Raw genomic sequence first — 26,543 nt, forward strand, 5'->3', positions numbered from 1 at the left:
TCTGAGGCTTAATCCACTATGTGGTAAGACACATTATACTGTAATTACTAGTTTTAGGGGAGAGAGGCACCAGAGCAACTTTTTAATGGGCAAAAAATGCAAGGTGGAGCCTAGCCATATTCTTTATGGAAGAGGACAATTTAGCAAAAGTAACATGTATGTGTTTTGGAGGTGGGAGAAAGTTGAGAAAGCCTTCCTTTGACATTGATTCTAACTACAGTTTTCATCTCCTTTCAATAAAACCATGTTACATTTCACAATTGGCTGAAAAAGCTGTGTTGAAGTATATAGCAACTCCTGACAAAATAATAAAATCCTCTGAGGTATAGCCTTGTCCTGTAGCTGTGCACCTCTGTGCTGTAACTGTCTCCCTGCATTGTGTCTCAGGGAATGATCTGTTCCTAGTGGCAGTCCATGAACTAGGCCATGCCCTAGGTCTGGAGCACTCCAATGATCCCAGCGCTATAATGGCCCCCTTCTACCAGTACATGGAAACACACAACTTCAAATTACCTTTGGATGACCTTCAGGGCATTCAGAAAATCTATGGTATGTGTCATCTGTACTGTAAGCAATGATATTCCAAACTTTAGTCTGTACTGAAATGAAAAGTTTTGAGAAGTAATATATGCTGAACATGCTGTGTCCAATGTTTAAAACAAATATTCTGTGGAACATTAAAGGTGTATGAATGTTTCAGGTTCAATTGCATCTCACTCATACAAAAAAAACACTAACATTCAGTGGGACCATCTCAGAGTATTTGTTTTGCTCCCTATATGCATAGAACATACTGAACTCTTCCTGTTATATGTCTTTACTAAATTGTTATTAAGCTATGTACAATGCCTCTTATCTTTATTATTGTGATTAAACAAATTTTTACAGACCTCATTAGTCTGGAAAGGGAAGGTTATAAAATCCACAGACATCCTAAACTCACATGCTCACTCTAAACCTAGATCCACATGCCTCCTTCATTAAAGCAGCAAGATATTAAAGATTTAGGCAAATGCAATATTGACTCTGTTATAACATTGGGCAGATTGGGAGGTCATTCTACATCGATGGCTTTGAAACCATGAATACCTGTTAATGGTATCTATAAAGATAAGTTTGTTACCAGTTTGATATTTTAAAAAAACTAAAAGCTGTTCATTGATTTATAGCAAAGGCATAGTGATATCTTTCAACCTACTTGATTTATGTGCATACAAATATATAAATACAGACTTTATTCATGTCAGCAGAAAATAAACCAAATTCACTTTTGACAGGAGGTATTATGAACAAATATTCACTAATTCCTTTTGCTTTAAAAGCATAAAGCAAAAGAAGCCATTGTAAAAAGTCATGTAAAATAATTATTCAAATAATTAGACATAACTATACATAAATTATGGTGTGCATGACTAGTGAATTAAAATGTATTGTTTCAAATTTTTATTTGAATATTTTGAAATATTGAATATTGAAATATTTTATTTTAAATTGCCATGTGGATGCAGTCCATTTGCAGTCTGTGAAGTTCTGTGTGCTTGGGTTGCAGGCATACCAACAGCGATGCTTGAGCCCACCAGGCCCTTGCCCACTCTGCCAGCTCGCCGGACCCACTCCACCTCTGAAAGGAAGCACGACCGACAGTCACGGCCACCTCGACCCCCCTCTGGAGACAAGCCAGCCTCCCCTGGAACTGCAAAGCCCAACATCTGTGATGGCAACTTCAACACTGTGGCCTTCTTCAGGAGAGAGATGTTTGTGTTCAAGGTGGGAAGTTCCTGAAGTGGCAAAAATGTGTTTAATCAAGGGATGCTGACTATCTGTGTAAATGCTGTTTAATTAAACATCTTGTCTAGTCATTATCAGAACCCATTTCTCCCGGTGATGTGTGTGGCAAATCAGTTTGTCCTAGCAGCGCAGTGTAATGCTGCTGTACTCACAATGGTGCAGTGGTCTGAGGCAGGAGACTGGATTCATATGCAGGTTCAGAAAACAAGCAAACGTGCAAAACGTAATCCAAATCCTAGTCTGTAAAATGTGGAGCTCATATTCCAGGTAGCCTAGGAGTGAAGTATTGTAGGGAAATGCAGAAGCAACGTAGAAGCTAAGACTATGTCTGAGTGCAGGTGGATGAAAAGGTGGATCTTAAAATCGGGATGGGATTAGAGTCTGACAGGTGGCATGGGACTGAGAGCACAAGACAGCTCTTGTGCTGGATAAGGGACAGACTTATCCCATGGCAAAGGGCCAATTCAGTCTTTTGGAAGTGTGAGGAAACCGGGGCACCCAGATAGATCCTATGCGAACACATGGAAAATGTGCAAAACCCATACAGGAACTGCCCAACTCAAAACTGAACCCTTTGGACCCATCTAGCCCATGTGGTAGTTAATTGATCCAGGGATCACCTTGAGCAGTCTCTTGAAAGACCCCAGATATTTCAGCAATATTGGTGGATAGCAGTAAGCATAACCAATTCTCAACACAAGCACTAGTGCTGCCCCTTCCCGAATGCCTGGCACATTCATGCACAATGACACAAGAGCTATGCTCCAGCTGCAATAACCACTACACCATCTTCAATTAAAATTAAAGATAAATATGAAAAATATAACTGTGAAAAGTTTAAATGTTTGACTGTATATTATGGAAAAACCTTTATTGCAATGTAGCATATAATCGTATGCCCAAAGTGATCCCAAAGTGATCAGATGAACCCTATCTTTCTGTGTGGATTTCACAGACCAAAATCAATTAATAAAGAATAGAAATGAAATTAACCTTTTGGTTTTCTAGTTAGAGAAAAACCTTTTGGTTTTACAGCTGTTAGAGTGGAATGTGTAGGTTAGAATACAGGTACTGTAAAGTTATCATTTTTCTTGTGAGTGTTTTTTACAATAAGGTAAGATAAATTTAATGTTTTATGTACTGCATTAGTATCTTTTTCTGAGGCTTTATTTTGTGCATTGAATTAATGGAAACAAACAAATGAACAATTGAATAAAACAGATTTAACAGCTGTTAGCTTGTGTATTTACAGCATATTCCAAAACAGAACACAATAATAGAAAGAATATACTTGCTAGTTCTATTCTGTTAATATTAAATAATATTTAATTTTATTTCTGATCATTTTATTATATTTAATTTAATCTTATTCACAGCAAGGATTTCTCAATCCCCATAAGGGTATGCTCCTTATGAAAAAGAAAAATGCATATAAGTTTTTGTAGTGCCATGATTCAATTGAGTTATGTTGATTTCCATAGCTCTAACTGGCTCATAGACCATCTCTCTGTATGTCCACATTTCATATTGATTTCTGACTCACCTAATGAGACCTGCATTAAAACAAATGGGAGTCTGCTATAATCTGTCTTTTTCACACTCCCATTTGTACTGGAATTATTCCTTAAAACCTTTGTCTGCAGTCAGGTATGTAGTCATTTCTCAAATTTGCATTTCTAAATTTAATGTAATTAAATGTTGGGTATGTATAAAGTATTCCAAGTGCTAGGGATCTTTCATTGGCACTATGTATTTAGAATTGTGTAAAATGTTATTGTTTTTCTACAGCACACTTGCCATATATTTAAAAAATGTTTTTCTGCTTCTGTGCAGCAGTGGATTTAATTAATTAGTGTTATTTACTGGAATTGTTATCTTGAAATCTTGCTTTGGCTTAACTCAAAATAGTATATACAGGACAGAGCTTACAACATGCTAACAAGTTGGATAGCACTTCAGGTCAATAAAGAGAACATTCATCAGGCTAAGTAAGGCATATTACGAATGTCACAATGCTTTATGGTTTCATGTTTCAGAGGAACTTACGTATTCAAAGAGATGTGGGTGTTATTTACCAATTGCATTAAAAGTAAAAAAGCTTTTAAACATCATTTTAAACCATTCTTTCTGTGTCTGACTGTTCTTCTACAGATGCATTTCACTTAGGTCATTTTTTTCCTGTTCTACATTTCTGGGACTCCCTTACATTTAGTTAATACAGTATAAATGATTCCACTTCTGTTACATTTTATGGTGCCTTAAGGCTGTGGAATGTTCCTGCATTCATGTTTTGTATAGCACTTGAAATAAAATACAAATCTGACTTGTTTGCACAAAGTAAATACAAATATTTTGCTGTTGTCACTTCAAAGAATTTTGTAATTAATATTTTTCTCCAAAGTGAGGAATATTTTAAGGATATACTAAGGGCACCATGTTGCTCAACACTTGAGTAAACTTCTGTTTGATTCTTTTAAGTGAATTTCAAAGTGCGAGTGGACATATCTGTTAAAGAAACTAGGTATTTTTTACTGGTGCTGTAACTGTTAATGTCTTCTTACTGTAAGAAATGCAGGACTGCATCATGGCGTCCTTGTTGCTTTGGAGCCATTTGATATTGAGTCGTGGGTATTTGTTTTAGGACCGCTGGTTTTGGCGACTGCGCAACAACAAAGTACAGGAAGGATATCCCATGCAGATTGATCAGTTCTGGAAAGGCCTCCCTCCCAGGATTGATGCTGCGTATGAGAGGTCAGATGGGAAGTTTGTCTTTTTTAAAGGTATGTATTAATTCTTCATGTTTTATTTCTTTTGAAGTATCTAAAATTCACAATGATGAGCGCTTGAGACAATTAAAAGCATTGTTGTAATGCAGGCAGAGAAGTCATTGTTCACATGCATTCTGATTTAGGAAGAGACTATAAATCCATGGAACAAACCTGATGTGACAATAACAAGCAAACTGATTCCAAGTAACTGAGCTTTCAGTGAAGTCTGTGCAATTCAGCTTTTGACGATCCCTTACAGAAATGATTCTGCCTTAAAAGATCAATGCAGAATAAAAGCAATTCAAATAACTAATCTTTAACAATTAAATCTGTGGGATTCTCCTTGCTTAGTACAGTGTTTCAAAAGAAGGGTGGCATGGTGGTGCAGAGGTTATCATTGCTGCCTTGCAGTGCTGTGGACCTGGGTCCAATTCTGGACCTTTGGCGTTTCTGTGTTGGTGGGGGTTTCCTCTTACTGCCCAAAAATATACTGGTAAATTGGCTTCTGGGAAAATTGGCTGTAGTGTGTGTCTGTGTGTGCTTTGTGATAGACTGGCACCTTGTCCAGGGTGTGCACTGGCTTGTGTCTGTTGCTTTTTGATCTAGGCTCTGGCTTCCCTGTAATCCTGAGTCGGTTAGAAGATTGATGGATTATTTTTTTTCCTGTACTGCATGTTGGTTTTTTTACATTTTGAGTAAAAATATGTTAATATTCATGTTAAAATATAATGGGTTAACTGTAAAGCATTTAACATTTTTTTACATTTTTTTTATAAAGGGTTTTCAAGCTTTCAAAGCTTGTTGCTACAGCAGCTGATTGTTATGTCATTGTGATTAAGGTGCTGCATCACTGTAGAGATTTGATTAACATTGTTTAATCAAGTTCCATAACTCCAGTTCTCCTTTTTGCAATGTTCCTTTGCCCATCTTGCTTAATTTGGCTATTGACTTGATTGACTCTTGACATCTCTAAGAGTCAGCAAGTGTCTGGGTGAGATATTAATAACCTCAGCACAGAACACAGAAATGCATTACAAGCAAAGCTGTGGGGTTTCTCAGAATTATTCCTCCCTTCATAAAAAAACTTGTGCTCTAGAACTCGTCTGCTAGTCCTAGTTCCTGGAAAATTGGGTTTCTTGCTTCTGCATATTTCTTTGTCTTATACAGAGAGAGGTGAGAAAAAGTTTGCGAACATTTTGGAATTTTCTGTAGCTCTTACCTGTCACCCTAGGGTTCTCTGTCACCTCCTTAAGCATTGTATGGCTATCTCGTGCAGTGATTTTTGTTGGATGACCACTCCTAAGCAATGGTACTGTGTTTCTTCTATTTGAACCCTATCTGCCTGACTGTGGATTGATGGAGGCCAAAGTCTTTAGAAATGCATTGTAACCCTTTCCACCATAATAAGCATCAACAACTCTTCTGAGGTCTGCTGAAACCAGACTGTTTGGAGCATGTTTCACTTAAAAAACATATTGTGAAGAGCATGCTCTACCGGTACCTAGCCTTGGTGTTTTTTATAGGACAGAGCTCCTCAAACTCACACCTGAATGTCATCTCATTGGCTGGAAGTCCTGACTCCAATTACCCCCCTTTAATTATCCTAGAGATTTCTAGCAGAGACAGCAAATGTTTAAACAATGTGTTAAAAATAGATAAGACAAAAGTACAATTGTTTGTGTGTTATGTGTTTAATCATATTGTGTTCATCTATTTTTATGACTTATATGAAGATCTGATCACACTTCAGGAGCAATTAATGTAGAAATACAGACAATGCCAAAGAGTTCACAAACTTTTTCACAACTGTATGTCTTTATGCAATTACAAAATCCCTTTCTCTATCTAGCCATTTCTTCAAGACAACAATGCATCAGCTTTGAGAACAAGGCTAAACAGCAAGTTCCAGACTGCCTCAACACATTATGTGAAGTGTTCCTCCTGCTCCCAGTTTTATTTATTTTTCATTTTTTTCTGATTTGGACTGGTATGGATAACTGATTATGTATTTCTTTGTAGAAAATTATTGCCGACCAAATGAGTAAGCATGGGAGCTGCTGTTCTCACCTTGTTCTCAGTTTTAAATGCACTTTTGTTCTGCTACAGAAGTGTAGTGTCTTCTCTTGTCAGGTGACAAATATTGGGTATTTAAGGAAGTCACAGCAGAGCCAGGTTATCCACACAGCCTGGTTGATCTGGGCAACTGTCTGCCTCGTGAGGGCATTGACACCGCACTGCGCTGGGAACCTGTGGGCAAGACGTACTTCTTCAAAGGAGACCAGTATTGGAGGTACAATGAGGAAAAGAGGACAGCTGATCCAGGGTACCCCAAACCCATCACTGTCTGGAAGGGTATCCCAGAGTCCCCACAAGGAGCATTTGTCAGCAAGGAAGGCTGTAAGTATCCTGTCACGGCACAGGACTTACAGGACACAATATTAAGTTCTATGGGCAGAGTTCTTCACATGACATTATTCTTTGAAACAAAAAGTAAAATCTTGTTTTACAATTCCACAGTGCTTTGGCCCACGTGTATATTATGGTAACTGTATATCATGGCATATATGAATCTGTCACAGCCACTACACATCCTTAATGGTGTCCATTCAGGGTCAGCAACATGTGCCCTGGAGGTGTGGCACAGACCTTTATAAAAACATATAACTAGTATGTTCCAAGCACCGTGTATGGTGATGTACTTAATGAATCAGAAGAAACTGAGGTCATTGGGGTTACTGCGCTAGCACAGCTCTGGACTTTTTTCTGCTGGTAATGGAGTCTGCATGAAACAGCGATTAACATTTTAGCCACAAATGTCACAACCTACTGCTCTATATACCACAGAAGAGTTAGGAAGTTAACCTCCATGTAGATCAAAATCTCTGTTCCTCAGCAGGCAGATGTACTGTATGTGCCTAGAAATCTGCATACTTGCTTGTACTTGTTCCATTATGCTTGACAGGATAATCATTATTCACAAATTCCCCCTTATTATCTGTGTACTTAATTTAAATATTTTGTTTGTGGACGTATCCATCTTTATCCATAATTAGATCTTACATTTTCATAATGCTATATAGTAAAATGTCTAAATATACGTCTACTTCTAATCCACATTGTGCATATAAAATTTGCCACAGATAGCTTTTTTGTCCACATTAAGTTTCACCAGGGGACACTGACCAATGAAACAGGAGCATATATTTCTTGTTCCTTAAAAAGAAAGACTTTCAGTCCTCTGGTATTTTAAAAAGTGATCACTTGTCATGATCTCGGAAATGAATATTAATTTATCTGTTTCACTGTTGTTCTTCTCCTGTTTCCTTCTAGTCTACACCTATTTCTACAAAGGCAAAGAATACTGGAAATTTGACAACCAGAAGCTGAATGTTGAACCTGGCTACCCCAAATCTATTCTAAAGGACTGGATGGGATGCCACCAGTCAGATGTGGAGAAAAGCAAAGAAAGGCATCTTCCTCATGATGATGTAGACATCATGGTGACCATCAATGATGTGCCAAGCACAGTCAATGCCATTGCTGTGGTGATCCCCTGCATCCTCTCCTTCTGCATCCTGGTGCTGGTTTACACCATCTTCCAGTTCAAGAACAAAGGTGTGCAGCAGAACGTCACCTATTACAAACGCCCGGTTCAAGAGTGGGTATGACAGGCTGGGAGCCACTAAGAAACATTGTTAAGAGGGCTACAAGAAAATGAAGCGCCATCTGATGAGTGGCTGCCTTGCACAAAATGGGGAATGGGGGGTGGGGGGTATTAGGTTTAATTAAACCTCCAAGAACAAGAGATCATTAACAAATGGCCACATTAATGTTTTAGCATGAGAAGATGCACAAAAGCAGAGAGGCCCTTGACTTAGAGAGAGCAGACCTGCCTCCTCTCCTGCCTTTTGAGCTATGTGTCCTTTATTTCTGGGTGTGCCATTTTATTAGTTATCCAGTTCCCAAGACTCCCATCCAACCTTCCGCGCAGGAGGGCTAGGGAGCCCTGTGTAAGTGTCCATAGCCAGATACCAGCAATCTCCTGTGCACCCGCCATCTCTTCCTTTAGTATGAACGTTTACATGGAGATAAGCAAACAAAGCAATGAAGGTAGAAAGGCCACAGAAAAGGAAACCAAGGATTGCTCCATAGATCATTTGAAGTTTATCATTTAAAAATTCTTCATGTCTCATGAATCAAAACGAACAGTTCTCTGGTGAACTCCTGTGACTCCCAGGTAGCCTCAAACTCTCAGCACTTTCCACATTTACTAACGGGGCTCTTGGATGGAGACAGCATACTGGATTGACTGGACTGGTTTTGCTTGGACCTACAGTAGCAGCCTGATGAAATAACATTTGGTTATTGAACTGAATAAGTTAAAAAATCTTTTTGTATGGAAAAAGGTGAAATGGATGTTAATATTACAGTCACTCACTAGTGTTTAATGGCTGCTGAGGAAATGATTTTTTCATATTTCCATAATATAGAGAAACTCACAGCAATGTTCTCTATAATCCTCAGTGACAGTTTATACTTGTCTGGCATGTTGTCAACAGGAATGGCTGGGGGCCAAATGAACTGCTATAATGAAGCAGCCTTAATTATTTTTTATATATCTGTTGTCTATAAGTGTTTTCATTACTGTCATTGTATCACAGGTCTGTTCTACAGCAGAAATCTAACAGTCTGCTTAGGTGGGTGAAAATGTAGCTACAGTGCTCTCAGAATTTCACTAGAAGAGTGGTAGGGCTAGAGTTTGCCACTGAGGATGTGATTTATAAGAAGATATTTCTGAGTCAGCCTGATTCCATATTCTTCTGTAAAGTGCCAGTAAACAAATTTAAACAGCTGTTAAAATCCAGGAGACACCTGATTCCAGTCTATATAGAGCAGACTCAGTGTTTCCTAAAATGATCTAGTATAGGGGCTTAGCAGACCATGATGGAATTGAATACAGCCTTGGAAAAGAAAACCAACAGCACCCCATAGGAAGAACTTTCAATCAACAGTTTTAGATGAATTCCCTTTGTTTCATACCACTAACATAGTCTCATATTGAAAAAAAAAAACGTTATTCCATTATACTACTGACTTCATTAAGGAATGTTTTACATTACCTGTTATTACTTATATATGGGATGTATCAAAAATTGTTCCAGCACTTCCCTAGGTCAAATAATTACTATCAAAGGAAGGATCTAATCTTGACCCCAGAAGGGTTATGCTAAATGGTGTTTATAAAAATCTCGACTTCTCCTTCTTGTGATATAACATTATCATATAGACCATATGGACAGTGATACTGTACTGTACATGAAACATGGAGACATTTCAGATGTTATTGACCTTTAATAAGATCTGAACTGAAGATTAGAACTTAGCTTTGCATTATGTATTCTGTATTAAACTCCCGACTTTGATCCCTTCAGTTCTAACACAAGACTGCTATACTTTTTAAGTCTCATTTTAAGTGAATGAAATTTCTGTTCATTTCAATAATGTTAACAATTTTTATTTTAATATACTGTTTATATTAATCTTATTAGTTTCCAAATGTTACACCTAATAATTATGAAAGAAGGCTGCATGATTTTGTGGCTGAACTTTAAGGAAGGAGTCAAACTTGAGGGATTCTTAAGTATTCTTAAAATCCCCAAGCCTAGGGCCTAAGGTCAGAAATGCAGTTTGGATCATGACCATGGCATGTGTTTTGTGTGCAAGGAAGGGTCACATTTGACCTCATTTTGAAGGTGTTTGACCATTATGCAAATTAATACAGAACTATATTAGAATTAATATTATATTTTAGCTTTGTAGTTCCATCTACCTTAAAAACATAATTATCCTTAAGTAAATGGAACATTCAATGCACCTCAAAAAACATTTTGTAGTACACTGGTGTTCTCTTGAGCTGTTTCCAGCCCCTTAACATACAGTAGTTCTTATTGAAATATACATTACAGACTTGAACATTGCTAGAATTATTGTGAATAGCTGTAAACTAGTTTTTTTTCTCAGATATTGTCAATCACATTCCAATTTATAAACTGGGAAGACGTGGTCCATCTTGTGGTGTTGATCACTGGATTGCATAAGCCCCAGAAAGTGATATAATAAATGATCTTTTCATCACTGATGAGTGATGCTGTGTGGAAAATAATCCATGAAATTGGACAGTGCCTTGCACACTGTAGAACACATGTACAGCCCTGCCAAGTGGGCTTGCATAAATATATCATATGTCTAGAGAACAGAGGCTTACATACCTCCCTAGACTTGGAGCTACAAATTTGAAGCTAGGTGTAAGAAAACAACATACAGTATATAGGTAATGCTTGTGTGATGCTTTTCTGAACAAACTTAAATTTTGAGAAGACCACTGCTCAAAGTTTTTGTTATGGCTGTTAAACTATTAGATACAGCTTAATAGTCATCAATGAAAAAAGTTTAATTTCTGTTGTTTACATATAGACTCAATATTAATAGAACATTGTAGTTTCGTACATGACATTTTATAGTCTCACTTAGGCCGACTACTTTTAGAAAACAAAGGAAAGAGTTGTGTGGATGCTGACATTTTTGCACTATTTTATTTCTGAGACATGGTGTGAATTGGATTTCTAATACAGTATGTGTAACTGAATGAATCAATCTTTTATTTTAGCTCCAGAACCAAACTGTCAGCAGATAGTTAGCATCTAATGATTGCAATTCTGGTGCATTTTTTTCTATATCTATAATTTACAAATAAGGTGGGATTATCCACACATTTTTAAAAGAAATGTTGTATATATATACTGTACTTCTGGTAAGAATGACATAGAGGGGAAATGCTAAATGCATTTCACATGCAAATCTTCTCCATTATAATCAATAAACAACAACTCTAGACATTCTGTAGTTCAAAGAGGCCTGTTACTGTCCTAATTATCTCAGAATATGTTTATGAGTTACAGTTTTATTTTCCTATGTTTGTCAAGGTCATTCTTCAGTTTTTCAGTAACATTATGCTTCTGGCAACATCAATTTTAAAATATGTTGTTCTTCCTCTTACAAGTAATGCAGATTTTGTCTTGCAGTATGCCCAGGGTCAATGCTGTTGTGAAAATGAAATCCAACTGGTTGCCTTCATGAGGATAATACATTACATTACATTTAATTAAATAATAATGATACACTTATAATAATGAAATGATAATTTATATGATTGCTATAAAGCTGACCTCTGGTGTATATATATATGTATATACTACAGAGATATCGTGGGTCAGTCCTTCATTTGTTAGCAAACATGTTCCAAGAATTGAATCTGAACTTTCTTAGGGGTATTCCAGTTAGAATTTTGAAAATTTAATCTATTTTCTTTGCTCCTTGGTGTAAAGCATTGATAAGTTTTGTGACCTTACTGAATAAGCAAACTATGCTGTAGGGGTGAAAAGATGACTCTTTGGTGAGCTCAGACAAAACATTGTACTTTATACTATTTATCCAGTATACACTGCCTAGTATAGTATAATTGTCTAGGTTATTGTACAATACATCACTGTTAGTCCTTTGTTTCATTTGACAGAATGAATTTCCCTTTTCATATTTTTCTGATATGCTTTTTATTGACAATGAAGAGCAGTCTTTGAAGAAAGCTAGTTTAACAGGGTTCATGATAAACATAAGAACAAATTGTAACAGGATTTCTTAAAATATGACTTTGAAGTGATCATCTTTAGTCTTCTTCAGGGGAAAATAATTAAAAGTAGTTCTTGTAGAATATAAAAAGAAGCTCCAAACTTATTAAGGGCAATAAATATGGATTCATACATTGAGTAAAAAAAAGGCGCTTGAAACTGATTAAACATGTTTGAAATAAATGTGTCATTCACAAATATGTAAAACACACATCTTTTAAAATAATTTATCATGTTTTTTGTGTTTCAAATCCCTATTATCGGAAAGCTACTTATTCCGGGTCATGGCAACAAGTAGTATGTCTGGAGTCACACCCTGGATGTCGGACCAGGGTGTGACAGGGTGATGTCAAGACATCAAGACAATTTAGAGACATGTTAAACAATTCAGCTTGCCTTTGAAATAATGGATAAAACAACAGTATCATAAACATGGCAAATAGCTTCGAAAGTAATTGCAGTAGTACTGTCATTTGGCTAGAAAAAGTTTTCTGAGAAGGATGTGGTAAACACTTAGTGAATGGTACCCATTTCTTCTCATTCTCAGATTAACTGACAATAAAACAAAAGGAATAAAAAAACTGATTTTAATACCCAAATACAGAGAAATCCCAGAGAAAATCCTACAGTATATATGCATGTTTTACTTAGAGCTACAAGGACATTTGAACTTTACAGTAACCAACAATAACCAACAAAAGCCAAAAAACTTTGGGCCTTCATTGTCTAATTTTCTTCTTCATCGATATCACAAAACAATAACTATAATAATAGGTTGAGCTGCCCAAATGACTAGATGCTAATATAAAAAAATATATGTTTTTAACTGAAACCTGTTCTAGTAGAAATTTTTAGTAGAAGTCAGGGTATTTTAACATAAAAAAAGACTTTGCTTTAGAAAACAAATCAAAATTTCACTTGAAAGTTCTTTGTTACCAGGTGTAATGTTGTTTATTTTACAAATAGAAAAATGTATTTTAAGATTTTCATGTTCTTTGAAAAAAAATCATTTTATTCAAAATTTACATATTCAAAATTACAGGTTTTATTAAAACATTTAAATTGTTAAAACTAGTACTAAAAAAAATGCAATTTTATACACCATAAAAAAAACAGATACAGCGAAATTAAGAAGTCATCAGATTTGACAAATTGGTACACTGTACTTAATTCTTCATCTTTTAAAGAAGTCTATAGTACCATATAAAATAAAAGTGTATTTTATTTCAAAGGAGCTAGGCAAGCTTAATTCTTGCAAATGTATTAAATTGCTGGGTAAGTGATAAAGAAAACAAAAACTGTAATTTTAAACAGCCAAAGTAGGTTACAATACTCTGATAAAGTCTGTGAAAATGTCTTTATAAAAATAAAATAGTACTAATATACTCCGAAATGTTTCAATTATGATGGCCCAACATTGGACATTGACTCCTTGTCCCACTTGCCTTTCTGTGTAGTCAAGCCCTAAGCACAACCACTCCTTGGATCAAATAATTAATACCATTGTAAGAAAATTGTCATAAAGGTGCAAGCGCCTGTTGCTGAGAATTTCCAAAACCCTGTTTATGTTCTGCCAATACATGTGCTGAGCTGATGTTTATTATGAGGTATGGCACTGGTAATCCACTTCAAAACGCTAACAACCTCAACAAATCCAGCCCACATCAAAGCAGAACTCTGATGTTCCCCATTACAAAACTGTGAAAAAATGTAAATAATTCATTAAATCTACTCACACTGGAAAATAGCTACTTTTTCTATTGCTGTTGCTTAAACATTTCTAATTTAACACTGCATTTTTCTCTTATTGCCTTTGCTACAAAAAAAAGTTTTACCTCATTTTATGTTGAGTTACAAGCTTTATAAGCAAACATTTTTCTTATGTTAATCATAAATGATTGGAGCAAGGTACTTTGTTTTATTCTTTAATACTTTCACACTGTGTATCAAAGGACAGCTCACCGTGTTGTATTTCAGATAAATTTGTCAATAAAAAAAGGAACCAACATGACAATCTGTTTTTGCTTTTGCACATACTGTATCAATATTCCTGTCCTATTCAATTACTGCCTTTTCAATTCAGTCTTAAATATATAAGTATGAAAACATCATTTTCTATTGCTACACATCTGTTGAAAATGGTGTTGGCTTACAAAATCATTAAGAACTGCAAATGAGAGAATGCCAGTTGGCTCATCCACCCCATTTTTAGTTTTAATTACACCACTGCCATGACCTTCAAAACCTTCTCCAGCTCCAGGCCTGACAGTGCCCACAGGAAAGTTAGCAATAAACGACTGCCGCTCCAACAACACAGGAAGCTCACAGGCACCTGGGAAGCCACCTGGTTTGCTGCTGTATGGCCAGTAATGGATACTCTAACTGAATGAAACACACGTAACCTAAGCAGTGCTTAGTCAACAGTGTATCGCTGCTTTCAGGAATCCTAGTCGCTGACACCTAAACGCTTATACACTGCTCATAATGGAAGGAAACGTTTTGAAAATATTTTTGGAAATTGCCAGCACCCCTTGTCATCCTGCAACCTACAACTGATATCTCACTGAAACTAAGCAGGTGCGAGTCTGGTCAGTAGCTGGATGAGAAACCTCCTGGGTAAAACTAAGGGTGCAGCTTGAAGGGGTCTTAGAAGGGCCAGTAGGGGGCGTTCACTCTGCAGCCTGTGGTGGTACTAATGCCCCAGTATAGTGACGGGGACACTGTACTGCAAAATGGCGCTGTCCTTTGGATGAGATGTAAAACCGAGGTCCTCACTCTCTGTAGTCATTAAAAATCCCAGGGTGTCTCTCGAAAATAGAAGGGGTGTTACCCCGGCATCCTGGCCAAATTTTCCCGTCCTTTACCAATCATGGCTACCTAATAATCCTCATCTCTGAACTGGCTTCATCAATCTAATCTCCACACTTCTAGCTGATATGTGGTGAGTGTACTGGTGCACTTTGGCTGCCGTTGTTATCCAGGTGGATGCTGTACATTGGTGATGGTGGAGGAGAGTCCCCATTATCGGTAAAGCACTTTGAGTGGAGTGTCCAGGAAAGTGGTATGTAAGGAATTGTTATTATATTAATAAATTATTATTATAAATCAACATGATTCCACCAGCTGCACTGAGGGCTGCTGTGCTATAAATATGGTTCTGACATCATCACAATGAGGGAATCCTGTTCATTAAATAAGTGTCAAGAATCAGACCACTGTCTTAAAGTTTGTCACAGTGACTTGAATTTTCAATACTTTTTTCAATTTGCAGTCACAAATACACATAGACACTCAGAACACACATTTAAGATAATCAATGGCTTTCTACTGTGGAAAAGATATTTTTCTGCAACAATTTGCTCCTTTATGGTGAACGGTGCACGTGTGACATTCTAACCTACAGACAAACAAAAAGTTAAATAGTTTTACTTTCGAAAACTGCATATTTATTAATTTTACAAAGATATGTCAGAACGGATCAACTCATCATAAAAACATATTCCTCCAAATTCAACTTCATAACGTCAAGGACTTCAGTCTGTGGTGTAGTGTCTAATACCAGTTGGTGCATGTGATCATAAAACACATGTCATCTACTTTCTTATTCCCTATTTGACACTGTGGTAGGTCTGCTTCTGGTCTCTGGGTGGTCTCTGATGGTGTTGGGCTTGAAGGTGGTCCTGTGAATACTTTTGAATCCTGGAGTGATGAACAGGCATCCTCTGACACAGAAATCTTCTCTCTGCTCTGCCCTTCTCCCATTTTCTGAAAAACAACAGAAATATCGGTGTACGGAACAAGATTGCTGTCACCTATCTATAAGATAACCCTGACAGAGAGCTGTTTGAGAGCATCTGTTTACACAATAAAGCAGCTGATTTAGCTGAAGACTAAATGGGACTTGAGCACTTGTTTCAAGGCATTTAATGGTGAGTAAACACGAAATGCAGTCTAAACCTATGATGCAACGTGTTATTAAGAAATACACTTTCTTGGGAGTATGGGATCACCAGTTTCTGTCTTGGCAAATCACTTCAAATGCAAATCATAAGATAAACTGACCTCTTTTGGACATCTAAAGGATGACAAGGGACACTAAACCAAAAGTGCAGTGCAGATGCAGTACAGTGATGCATCTCAAAATCTATCAAAGAAATTGCATTACATAGTTTCCCAGTTCCTTATAATTAACACATGAATTCTACATCTGAATTACATGTAGTTATATTCTTTGGTCCTGTTGACTTGTATTAACTAGACCCTATCATCTTTAAGCTTTGTTTAAACTAAATTAAATATGGTACCTTGTACAAATAGGTGGAAAATCTTTGATTTTCTTATTTTAATGACTAAATTTACAAAATGTGATTAATATTAACACCGTGATGCTTCAGTTTAATGTTTCATTTTAGAAAAGAAGACCAACTGGATCAACTGAGAAAATATTTATAAATATCTGCTTGGTAACAAGTTTCCTGATACTTGAGTTTGTAAGATCTTCAGTAAGTGCAGAAGAAGAAAAGTGAGTTTAATATATCTATCTCCTGCTAAATCAGTTAATATATTAAACAGGAGTGCACTATTTTTAATCGGCTTATCTGCTATTACGCCCTTTGCAACACTTTACAGATCACAATCAAGCTTTTAATACTGTTACAATACCATTTAACCTCGTGACGTTACTAACTGAAAACACTTTGAAACAAATAACAGACAGCGTACAAAACAGAGCTCATTACATTTAAAATACCTAATCATATTCAGTAAACAACACCTTAACAAGCTAACTGGTCAAAATAAATCTGGAACCTCCACCATTTCAAATGCTTACATAAAGCAGCAGATATGCAGGAGATAACGTAATTAACAAGAAGCCAGATTGTGCTTAATGACAAGTCTGTCTACGTCCTTTGCGGCCATTCGGCGACCCTGCCCGGCTGGTGAGCTCGCAGTTTCCAGGCAGAAGTCGCTGCAGCAGTGACGTCACACCGGGCTGCACCTCGCGCGGGGCACACGCCTGACCAGGCCCGCCGCGTGGGTGGGGCACGTGCGCTTGGAGCTGCTGCGCAGATGACGTTGCGGACGAGGAGCAATATTGCTGTAAAATTGTGAATTCCTCTGGCTGTGAAGTGTCTATTTCTGTATCTACTTCATTCTTCTGTCTCCTTTTTTCTGTATTTCTGGTATTTAAATAAAAACTTATTTTAAAAAAGTAAAACAAATATTGCTGTAAAAAGCCCCACTATAATAATAATAATAATAATAATAATAATAATAATAATTGAATTCAAATAAGAAACGTGCTTTATCTGACACAGTATTCTCTTGTTTAATAAATTATTTTTAGACGCCTCGCATCCTTTTGCTGTATACTAGTGTCAACAAATTAGCATCCTATCAGAAAACCTCCAAGGTACATGCTGTGCTGTCTGAAGCTACTTGAGCAGACTCGTATATGTACAGTGCCTGGCAGTGGCTTTGGACAGGAAAGGAAGGAACTTACCATTTCCGAATAACGATATGGCTACCAGCTGAAAAGCTGAAATTGATACTACAGAAAGTCCGAGATTTCCACATAAAATTTCTTCAGATTTATATAATTAAAGTAAGATCCAAAAAAAAATAATTGTAAAAAATAATGTAATTTAATGTAGCTTGCTCACTTTATGCTGTTTTGACTTAAAGTCAAATTGTGAATTACGAGTATATACGTTTAATATTTGATATTATGATATATAGCATGGATCCGTACAGACTAACCTGGCTGTAAACAGAGCACAAAAGGAAGTACTTCCTGTGAGGAAAATGGCGAGTGTGGAAAAGCTCTATCTGAGACGAAGGAGCCCGTGACGTCACAGCAATCCCAGAAGCAGAAGAAGACACGTGGGTGTGGGCCATGCCGTGTTTGAGTGCAGGAGGCCTGGTTGTACGGGTGTAGTGTAGGCAGCTATACAGAAACATTTAGAGCTTTCACAGGTACTGTGATTATTGTAAACGGTTTCATATCAGTCATTCAAATGGCAATATTGTTTTAAATTACTAAATTTGTCCCTATGGAATTTATATTGTTTTGCTGTGAGAGAAAATCGAGTAAACAGCGAAGAGGAACATGAGTTTATATGTTTTTTGTGCTGTCATTATCTCTTAATGATTTACTTTTTTGATTTTGTAAACAGTTATATTTAGTTTCGTTTACATTTCTAACCAATTCGAATATAGGGAACGCTGTAATGGTGAGATCCGTATTTTCTCATTTTTGTAAATGGTTCAGCTACTTCGATTTAAAAGTACAGCGGGCAAAGCTGCCGGTGAATTTCCGAAGGGAGTTCAGGTAAATTCTTTTAAAAAAAAGTGAACTTGCATTTGCTTTAATGGAATTATGTGTCGTTCTAGTTTGCGGGCCGCTGGTGTGATCACCTCTATAGGCATGGCAGTCCGGGCGTCTTTTGAGAATAACAATGAAATAGGCTGTTTCGCCAAACTTACAAACAGATACTGTCTAGTAGCCATAGGGGGCTCGGAGAACTTTTACAGGTAAGTCAACATTTTTCTCTTAGTTTAAAAATGCACGTGTTGAGTTATCGTTAGCTTCAGATATCATATTAGAGGTTTAGGTGTTCTACATCTGTATTCTGAATCACTGAAACTGCTGAATACGGTCTCTTCAAAACAAGTTTGTTTTCTGACGCTACACCCCTATTTTATAAAAATAATAATAATTGCTTAAACTTATATAGCGCTTTTCTGGACACTCCACTCAAAGCGTTTTACAGGTAATGGGGTCTCCCCTCCACCACCACCAGTGTGCAGCCCCACCTGGATGATGTGACGGCAGCCATAGTGCACCAGAACGCTCCCCACACACCAGCTCTCAGTGGGGAGGAGAGCAGAGTAATGAAGCCAGTTCATAGAGGGGGATTATTAGGAGGCCATGATTGGTAAGGGCCAATGGGAAATTTGGCCAGGACGCTGGGGTTACACCCCTACTCTTTACGAGAGACGCCCTGGGATTTTTAATGACCACAGAGAGTCAGGACATCGGTTTTACGTCTCATCCGAAGGACGGCGCCTGTTTACAGTATAATGTCCCCGTCACTATACTGGGGCATTAGGACCCACGTGGACCGCAGGGTGAGCGCCCCCTGCTGGCCCCACTAACACCTCTTCCAGCAGCAACCTTAGTTTTTCCCAGGTGGTCTCCTATCCAGGTACTGACCAGGCTCACACCTGCTGAGCTTCAGTGGGTTGCCTGTTGTGAGTTGCAGGGTGATAACTATTTTGTAATTTTAAAGACAGAAAGTTTACGGTTTAGCAACTGTTCTGGAATTTAAATCCTGAAATGCTAATGACTTTTGAAATGTTAATGGATTATGTGGTAAAAGTTTTGATTGTGGAATCAGAGTAATCTCTTTTAAATTGTTCTCATGGTTGCAGTGTCTTTGAAGGTGAGCTGTCAGAAACCATTCCTGTGGTGCATGCATCCATAGCTGGCTGTCGAATCATAGGAAGGATGTGTGTAGGTAAGTACCGCAGTGTCATGAATTTGACATCCATTATCCACTCTGCCTTCATCTGAAGAACAAAATATAGAGTGGAAAGATGTGTAATTTGCCAACAAACTAATCAAAGGGGTCTAGGACATAGTTGCAACAGAACTCCACTTGAAGTAAATTATGGCAGCTTGGCAACACAGCACTGCCTTGAATAGGTTCTTGGATCTCGCTTGCGTCCCTTCCTGTGGGTTTTTCTTTTGTGTAAACATTTCAGCAGGACAAAATGTATCCTTGTGCTACTTATGTAACAGTGGGGTTCCTGATAGATAAGAAAGTGCTGGTTATAAAATTAGGGATTTTCTCACTAGACTTGAGCTTCATCGTTATTTACATTGAGAGTTATAGTGCATAGGGGATCAAAGGTTTCTTGTGTCAATCACTGTTGCACCTGGGAACACGGGTATCTCCCAGATGGGAGTAGTATAAATTCAGTGGAGGGGATGTGCCACACACCCCTAAAAGAGGAACTGCAATGATATTTTTACATTTTGGAGTTATAAGGAATTGGCACTGATGAGTTTATTTCAAACCATAATGAAAGAAAGTACACAGTAATATGTCAAAACATTTAATTTCCATCACAAAATAGACAATTTGCAGGTATGCGTAGCACCATATTGCTCTCATTGCCTGCAACTCCGAATGAGGCAACAAATGTCTGGAAATGTGAAGCAGCTTTATTACATTGTAAACAAGCAGGCTTGTGAATGCATCTCTTTGATAGAAATATTGCTCCTAGTTGTAAAACCATATTTAATGCACATCTTAACTTAGGTTAAATCATGAGTTTTTCTAATTTCCTGTCAAGCACTGATGTCACCCTCTCGCTGCTTTTTCTTTTCATTGGTTGGTTTTGTCAGCAGAAATGATAGGAATGATACCTAGTTTGAGCACAAGTTATGGTTCATTATCTGAAATGAAAATATATGTAATATTATGAACTGTTAGACTTCATAATAATGTAAACTCCAAAGCAGAATACGTTTTTAGGTACTTGAACAAGACTGCTGATTTGAATAACTACACTTGAATTGAATTCAGTGTATCAACTTCAAGATGGTTTTACTGACAAATACTACTTGTAAACTGTGCATGCTGATCATGTTGGATCATTTCTGCAGTGAAAAGTCCACTGCACAACCTGTGCTTATTCACTCATACAGCACAGTAATTTAGTCATTATAGTGACTAGTGAGCAGGAAGGGCTGTTTCATGTTGTTATTTGTGCTAACTCGCTATTTGTGCTTAATTTGGAATTTGTAAAATTTTGTGAAATTGTCAATTAATTTATTCTGTTACAGAGATTTAATAACCAGTCTGAGAAATTGGAACTTTAATGCTCTTAGCCTTCCTCACTACCCTCTGTTTATAGAGGAACATTAATTGTGATATACAAGGTACCTTTACGTTCTTACCCTTCTCTCTGCTGCTTACTATTAGGGAATCGTCATGGACTTCTAGTGCCCAATAATACTACAGACCAGGAGCTGCAGCACATCAGGAACTGCCTACCAGATGAAGTTCAGATCCAGCGTGTGGAGGAGCGTCTGTCGGCTCTTGGCAATGTCATTGCTTGCAATGACTATGTGGCACTGGTACACCCTGACTTGGACAGGGTACGAGTATGAGGGCAGGGCACAAGCTGTATGTGCTTTAAACCTCTATCTTTTTTTGAAGGATACTTAGTACCCAGTGAACGTAAAAGAGGCAAGATTGGGATAGACTTTTTTATTGCTTGGTAGAGAGAAGAGTTCTGTGCTCAGGGTTGTACTGAAGTTGGATCAGTACAATCAGTACAACGGTGGCTCTGTGGCTAAGGATCTTTGCCTGTGGCTTGAAAGTTGCCAGTTCAAATCCCATGGCCGACAGAGGAGTCCTACTGTGTTGGGCTCCTGAGCAAGGCCCTAAACCCCAGCTGCTCCAGGGGCGCTGTACAATGGCTGACCCTGTGCTCTGACTCCAAGCTTCTCTCCCTGTCTGCGTGTCTCATGGAAAGCAAGCTGGGGTATGCGAAAAGACGAATTCCTAAGGGAAGAAATTGTAGATGGCTAATAAAGTGATCTTAACTTACTGACATGGTTGCAAGTGAGCCTTACATGGGGAGAGAGTTATGGATTCTGCTTAGTCTGTATGTTGTTGCTGCTACTTTGAAATTTGTATTGATATTCGGTGGTGTCAAAAAGTGTTGCTTTATTTTTTGTGACCAGTTGAAATTACCAAAGGGAGTCACAACTGTCTGAATTATGCAAGTTTCTAAGCCCAAAAATTACTGAAACAATATTTGTTTTCGTTGAGGTTCAGACATCAGTAGTCAGTCATTAGCATGGTGTCAGGTTGGTAGGAGCAGCAGCTTTTAAGAAGCTTTTAGGTTTTGTGATGTAATCGGGTCCAGTGGCATCTCCGTGTGGGACATTCCTCATTGGTGGATCACTCCAGGTGTCTTAGGGGATTTATGGTGGGTGACCCACAGCTGGGAGTCCAGGTGTGCCTCCCTCTTGGAGCTGTGGACTGGGAAGCATTGATCAAGTTCGAGTTTATTTGTCATTCAAGCCATATACAAGTATACAGAGGAGCAAGATATCGTTCTCCAGGTCTACGGTGTGAATTCAGACAAGACAATGCTATAGACAATGCTGACATAGACATTTTCCAGTATACCACGATACCTTTAACCAGATGGTTGGTAAGAGGTTGTGGGAGGGATTGTCCACAATACTGGAGGCTTTGTGTGTGCAGCATTTGTGGTAGATGTCCTGAATGGACGGAAGGGAGGCTCCAATGATGTTTTCTGCTATATTGACAATTCGTTGCAGGGACTTGCAGTCTGAGATCTTACAATTCCAAAACCAAACAATGATAGTTTGTCAGGATGCTCTCAATGTAACCTTAACAGAATGTGGATAGCATCGGGGAGGGAAGGTTTGCCTTCTCAGTTGCCGCAGGAAGTGGAGATGTTGTGCTTTTTTAGTTAGGGAGGTGGTGTTGATGGTCCAAGTGAGGTCATCTGTGATATGCGCACCAAGAAACAGTACTTCTAGCTGTTTCCACAGGGGAGCCGTTGATGTGCAGTGGGAAGTGATTAGCACGGGCCCTCCTGAAGTAAATTATCCATCTCTTTTGTCTTACCTACATTCAGAGACATATTCTTGTTTAAGCACCAGTTCGTTAGTTGTACACTAAGTTATCTTAAAGAACTCTCTATGTGAAGTACATCAGTGCCTTTATTTACAGTTTTTGTCTGCTGGTCAGTCTGTGAGTAGCTTGTTACTTGTGTATTCTTACTGGTAAGGTGACATAAACAGGCAGCGCAGAGCCAGTTTTGGGTTGGCCAGGGGCTATCTTTCAGTTTTGATAGGGTTCACGCTTTGGGAACAGATGATCCTAAGGTGGTCTTGAGCTGAGCTCAACCACGGGTGTGAAGGGGATTTCAATTTGTTGATGCAAAATTATTTTTCATTCATGACTTGAAGGTTTTAAAGGATAAATATATTACCTTTATTATGATATAATCTTAGTTTTACCCAGCTATATTGGCTAATACTGTGTGCTGAAGGAGCCACTGACATGCGAAGTGTCCGGGCAAGCAGGAAACTCTTAAAATGACACAAGAAGAAAATCTAGATGCTGATTGTGAATGATGCATTGTGATCTGCCTCATGACTGAAGAGCAGGCAGCTGTGACTTGGAGCAGACTTTGGTTAGGAGGCAGCCCTCATTAGTCCAACTGCAATTTGATAAATTAAATTTGTTCATATGTACCTTTTACAACTAACGAGAGAATTTAAAGAAAACCATAGAGTAACAACTTTATATAGATTTAGTGTGCTGTACTGATTTCTGTAGTTGGTCTTGGGTTCGTCACAGCTTTTGTAAAAAAAAAAGTGTAACTGGGTTTGCCGGTTGGAGCACATTGGGTGCCGATGTGGAGATCCTAGAATGCTGTCTGAGGATGATCTACACCCCTAGTGTAGTTTTTAAATTTTTATTTCCATTTAAAGAAATGAATTTTTCCTGAAGAGCTTAATTGGAAGTGTCTGATTTTATTAGCTTATAGCCAGTGTGTATTTGTCTGAAATGAGAATGCACTGATTGCCTTTGGTGTTTTTTTACAGCCCTTTATGTCTTTTTTTATTAGGAAACAGAGGAAATCTTGGCAGATTGCCTGAAGGTAGAAGTATTCCGGCAGACTGTGGCAGAGCATGTGCTCGTGGGCAGCTACTGCACATTTAGTAACCAGGGCGGTCTGGTGCACCCCAAGACGTCTATTGAAGATCAGGATGAGCTCTCTTCCTTGCTGCAGGTGCCCCTGGTGGTAAGTATAGCTGCTCTTATGTCTCCATGGTCACTCTTGTATCAGAAGAGAACCACAGCAGCAATGCCATGTTTTATTCGGTTTGTATTTTCCTTTTTGTAGAAATCTAAAATACTCTTTTAAAGACTGTATTCTACCTGACACCACGTAGTATTCCAAGACAAATGGAATTGGTTTTAGTTTTAACTTTTTTATTTAACATTAAAAAAGGGTGGAAGTTTGTCTTTGGCACCACCATACAAAACATTACATTTATCAGTAAATTCAACAATGTAAGTTAAGATTTAGAAATAAGAAATAGAAATAAGATCATTAAGCTGACATCAGGAGGCGAGGTCAAATTTACTGGCTGTTTGGGACACTGCCAACTCGGTGTAATCAGGTCTGAATTGTGCCTATTTTAGATGTCTCTCTCTGTGCTTAACATGGCTGAACATATCCTGCCTGGGAACTATGTACACCAGCAAATAGTAATAGAGCTGTCATTATCTTTCTGAAGGTAGACTAGCAGTGGCGCTGAGGACTTGAGACATATTTTTGCAACTTCATGTTTCCAAAAATGAGGTGTTCAGAAAGCTTTTTACCAGATACTATACAGTTTTCTAGGCAGTTGGATTCAACTTAAAGGAGTATCTCATGCAGTGAGTTGTTTTCAAATTATTTTAACTGTTTTTCACACTTCTTTCTTCTCTTTTTTTTTTCCATGTAGGCAGGCACGGTAAACCGTGGAAGTGAGGTGATAGCAGCAGGAATGGTAGTCAATGACTGGTGTGCATTCTGTGGATTGGACACCACCAGCACAGAACTGTCTGTCATTGAAAGCGTTTTCAGATTGAGTGATGCTCAACCCAGTGCTATAGCCACCTCCATGAGGGACTCTCTTATTGACAGGTCAGTTTCTCATGAAAACAAAACAACTGAAGGAGATGGACACCATTCAGCTTGTGTCAAGGATTTACAGAGAAATTTAAAACATGTTACCTAGATTGGAAGGGGGGTTGTAAAAAAGGTCATCTGAAGGAGAGATGCAGAGGCAGTAGGGCCTAAAAAGAGAATGAAAAGGGTGAAATAAATAGATCCTTATACCTAAATTGTAGGAGTGTTAAGGACAAAACCCAGAAAGTGCACTTAATAAACCAATAATTTATTAACAGGTGTTTATGATTGGAAATCGTAAAGAATCCTTAAGAGATAGATGGTTAAAGTATACAACATTAATGGATGTCAGTATTCCAAAGAGAAATTAACAGTGGTTAAGAGATGGAGGTGTATCATTGTCCTACGTCAAAAAGAACATTCAGTCACAGGATATTAATCTGGATAATTCAGGTTTTTTACTGATTTGTTTCTCTAACTTTTTTGGTATTGAAAAGAGACTAGGGACCTCATTTAAAATGCTCAAAGACAAATGATCACAGATAACTTAGTCTTTATAGTTTTAAATTTTCAGTAAAGGAGTTTCTATGGTTATGCACGAGGTATTTGCACAACATTTCTAGCGTCACCTACATAATTAATGCAGACCTCCTTCAGTAACCATAGCTTATACATTTTTCAGTGGAAAATTACCAGTGTGTTTAAGAGCTAATAGACTATGTAAATGTGTTTGCTTTTTTACTTCTCTAGCAAGTTTTTTTTATAATAAAGTGATTCAGAACTAAAAAATTAAAAATGTCAAAAATTAAAAAGTTTTTTGAGGAAATGATTTTAAGTGAAGGTGTTTAGTTAGGTCATCATTGATTACTAAATTCTGAAATGCAGTTGTTTCATTAAGATCTATTCATTTTGTGAGTATTAAATTTTAAATTAATTTTTAAACCTTTGTTTTTCAGCCTCACATAAAGACCTGCTCAGCTGGAGCTACTACTGGAAAACATGTGATCTCAGAAACCTGTGTTACAAATTCAGAAATGCATTTCTATTTTTTCATTTTATTACAACACACATGTAATCAATCTACATTTTCATGCTTGCCCAGGAGATTAGCTAAGTAATTTTCATATAAGCATTGTTTCCTGGGCTCTTGAAGGGAAGTCTCGGAGGGTTCTGTGTCTGTATCACTGTTGCCTTTGTAGCTTTGTATATTTGAAGGTCATTGTATTAGGAAAAAGTACCAGTTACCTAAAGATCTCCTGGAAATAAATTAAGAACATCAAATTACGTATTTACTCATTTGTTTGTAACATTAAAAACTATTTGAGTTTATAATAAAGTTCAGTTTAACAGAGTTCAGTGCTTACAGTGGTTTTTTATTATCATTTCTGACCTTAGGATTGGAGTTTTCATGCACACCATTGCCTTGAGACTTGAGACATTCATCAATGTGCTGTCCTTCACACACCTAGTGGTTGTTCAAAGATCATTGGTGATCTTTTGAGATTGTTCCATGTAGTTCAAGTTCAAGATTGTTGGAGATCTCTTAAGGTTGTTGGTAATT

General features: G+C 37.7%; 2 protein-coding genes and 1 long non-coding RNA gene across 4 annotated transcripts in view; 2 read left to right on the plus strand and 1 right to left on the minus strand.

The window, feature by feature from the left end:
• Positions 1–14,255, plus strand: part of mmp24 (matrix metallopeptidase 24) — a 33,311-nt gene extending 19,056 nt beyond the window's left edge. For both annotated transcript variants that reach the window (XM_088608023.1, XM_088608024.1), the window contains exons 5-9: positions 388–549; positions 1,550–1,767; positions 4,430–4,568; positions 6,687–6,953; positions 7,887–14,255. In XM_088608023.1, the coding sequence (XP_088464149.1) occupies positions 388–549; positions 1,550–1,767; positions 4,430–4,568; positions 6,687–6,953; positions 7,887–8,224 (1,124 nt within the window). In that variant the 3' untranslated portion in view covers positions 8,225–14,255. The remainder of the gene's footprint in view (positions 1–387; positions 550–1,549; positions 1,768–4,429; positions 4,569–6,686; positions 6,954–7,886) is intronic.
• Positions 14,256–15,664: 1,409 nt separating this feature from the next.
• LOC148648467 (uncharacterized) lies at positions 15,665–18,021 on the minus strand. The gene is made up of 3 exons (XR_015926762.1): positions 17,745–18,021; positions 17,073–17,421; positions 15,665–16,006 (listed from the first exon to the last, which is right to left on the minus strand). It is a non-coding gene; the product is annotated as an uncharacterized LOC148648467 (long non-coding RNA).
• A 36-nt stretch (positions 18,022–18,057) lies between these two features.
• eif6 (eukaryotic translation initiation factor 6) lies at positions 18,058–26,333 on the plus strand. The gene is made up of 7 exons (XM_088608025.1): positions 18,058–18,217; positions 18,635–18,775; positions 19,676–19,761; positions 21,235–21,410; positions 23,930–24,106; positions 24,816–24,997; positions 25,939–26,333. The coding sequence occupies exons 2-7, from the start codon at positions 18,669–18,671 to the stop codon at positions 25,946–25,948; spliced, it is 738 nt and encodes a 245-aa protein (XP_088464151.1). The 5' UTR covers positions 18,058–18,217; positions 18,635–18,668; the 3' UTR covers positions 25,949–26,333.
• Positions 26,334–26,543: the final 210 nt, after the last annotated feature.

This window comes from Lepisosteus platostomus, chromosome 15 (assembly GCF_059453375.1).
Source record: "Lepisosteus platostomus isolate fLepPlt1 chromosome 15, fLepPlt1.hap1, whole genome shotgun sequence".
In the NCBI taxonomy this organism is placed as follows: Eukaryota; Metazoa; Chordata; class Actinopteri; order Semionotiformes; family Lepisosteidae; genus Lepisosteus; species Lepisosteus platostomus.

Bases quoted from the DNA above. Each gene is read 5' to 3' on its own strand.
- eif6 (XM_088608025.1), top strand. From the start codon at position 18,669: ATGGCAGTCCGGGCGTCTTTTGAGAATAACAATGAAATAGGCTGTTTC. The intron at 18,776-19,675 runs GTAAGTCAACAT...TCATGGTTGCAG, and splicing joins GGCTCGGAGAACTTTTACAG to TGTCTTTGAAGGTGAGCTGT. The intron at 21,411-23,929 runs GTACGAGTATGA...TTTTTTTATTAG, and splicing joins TACACCCTGACTTGGACAGG to GAAACAGAGGAAATCTTGGC.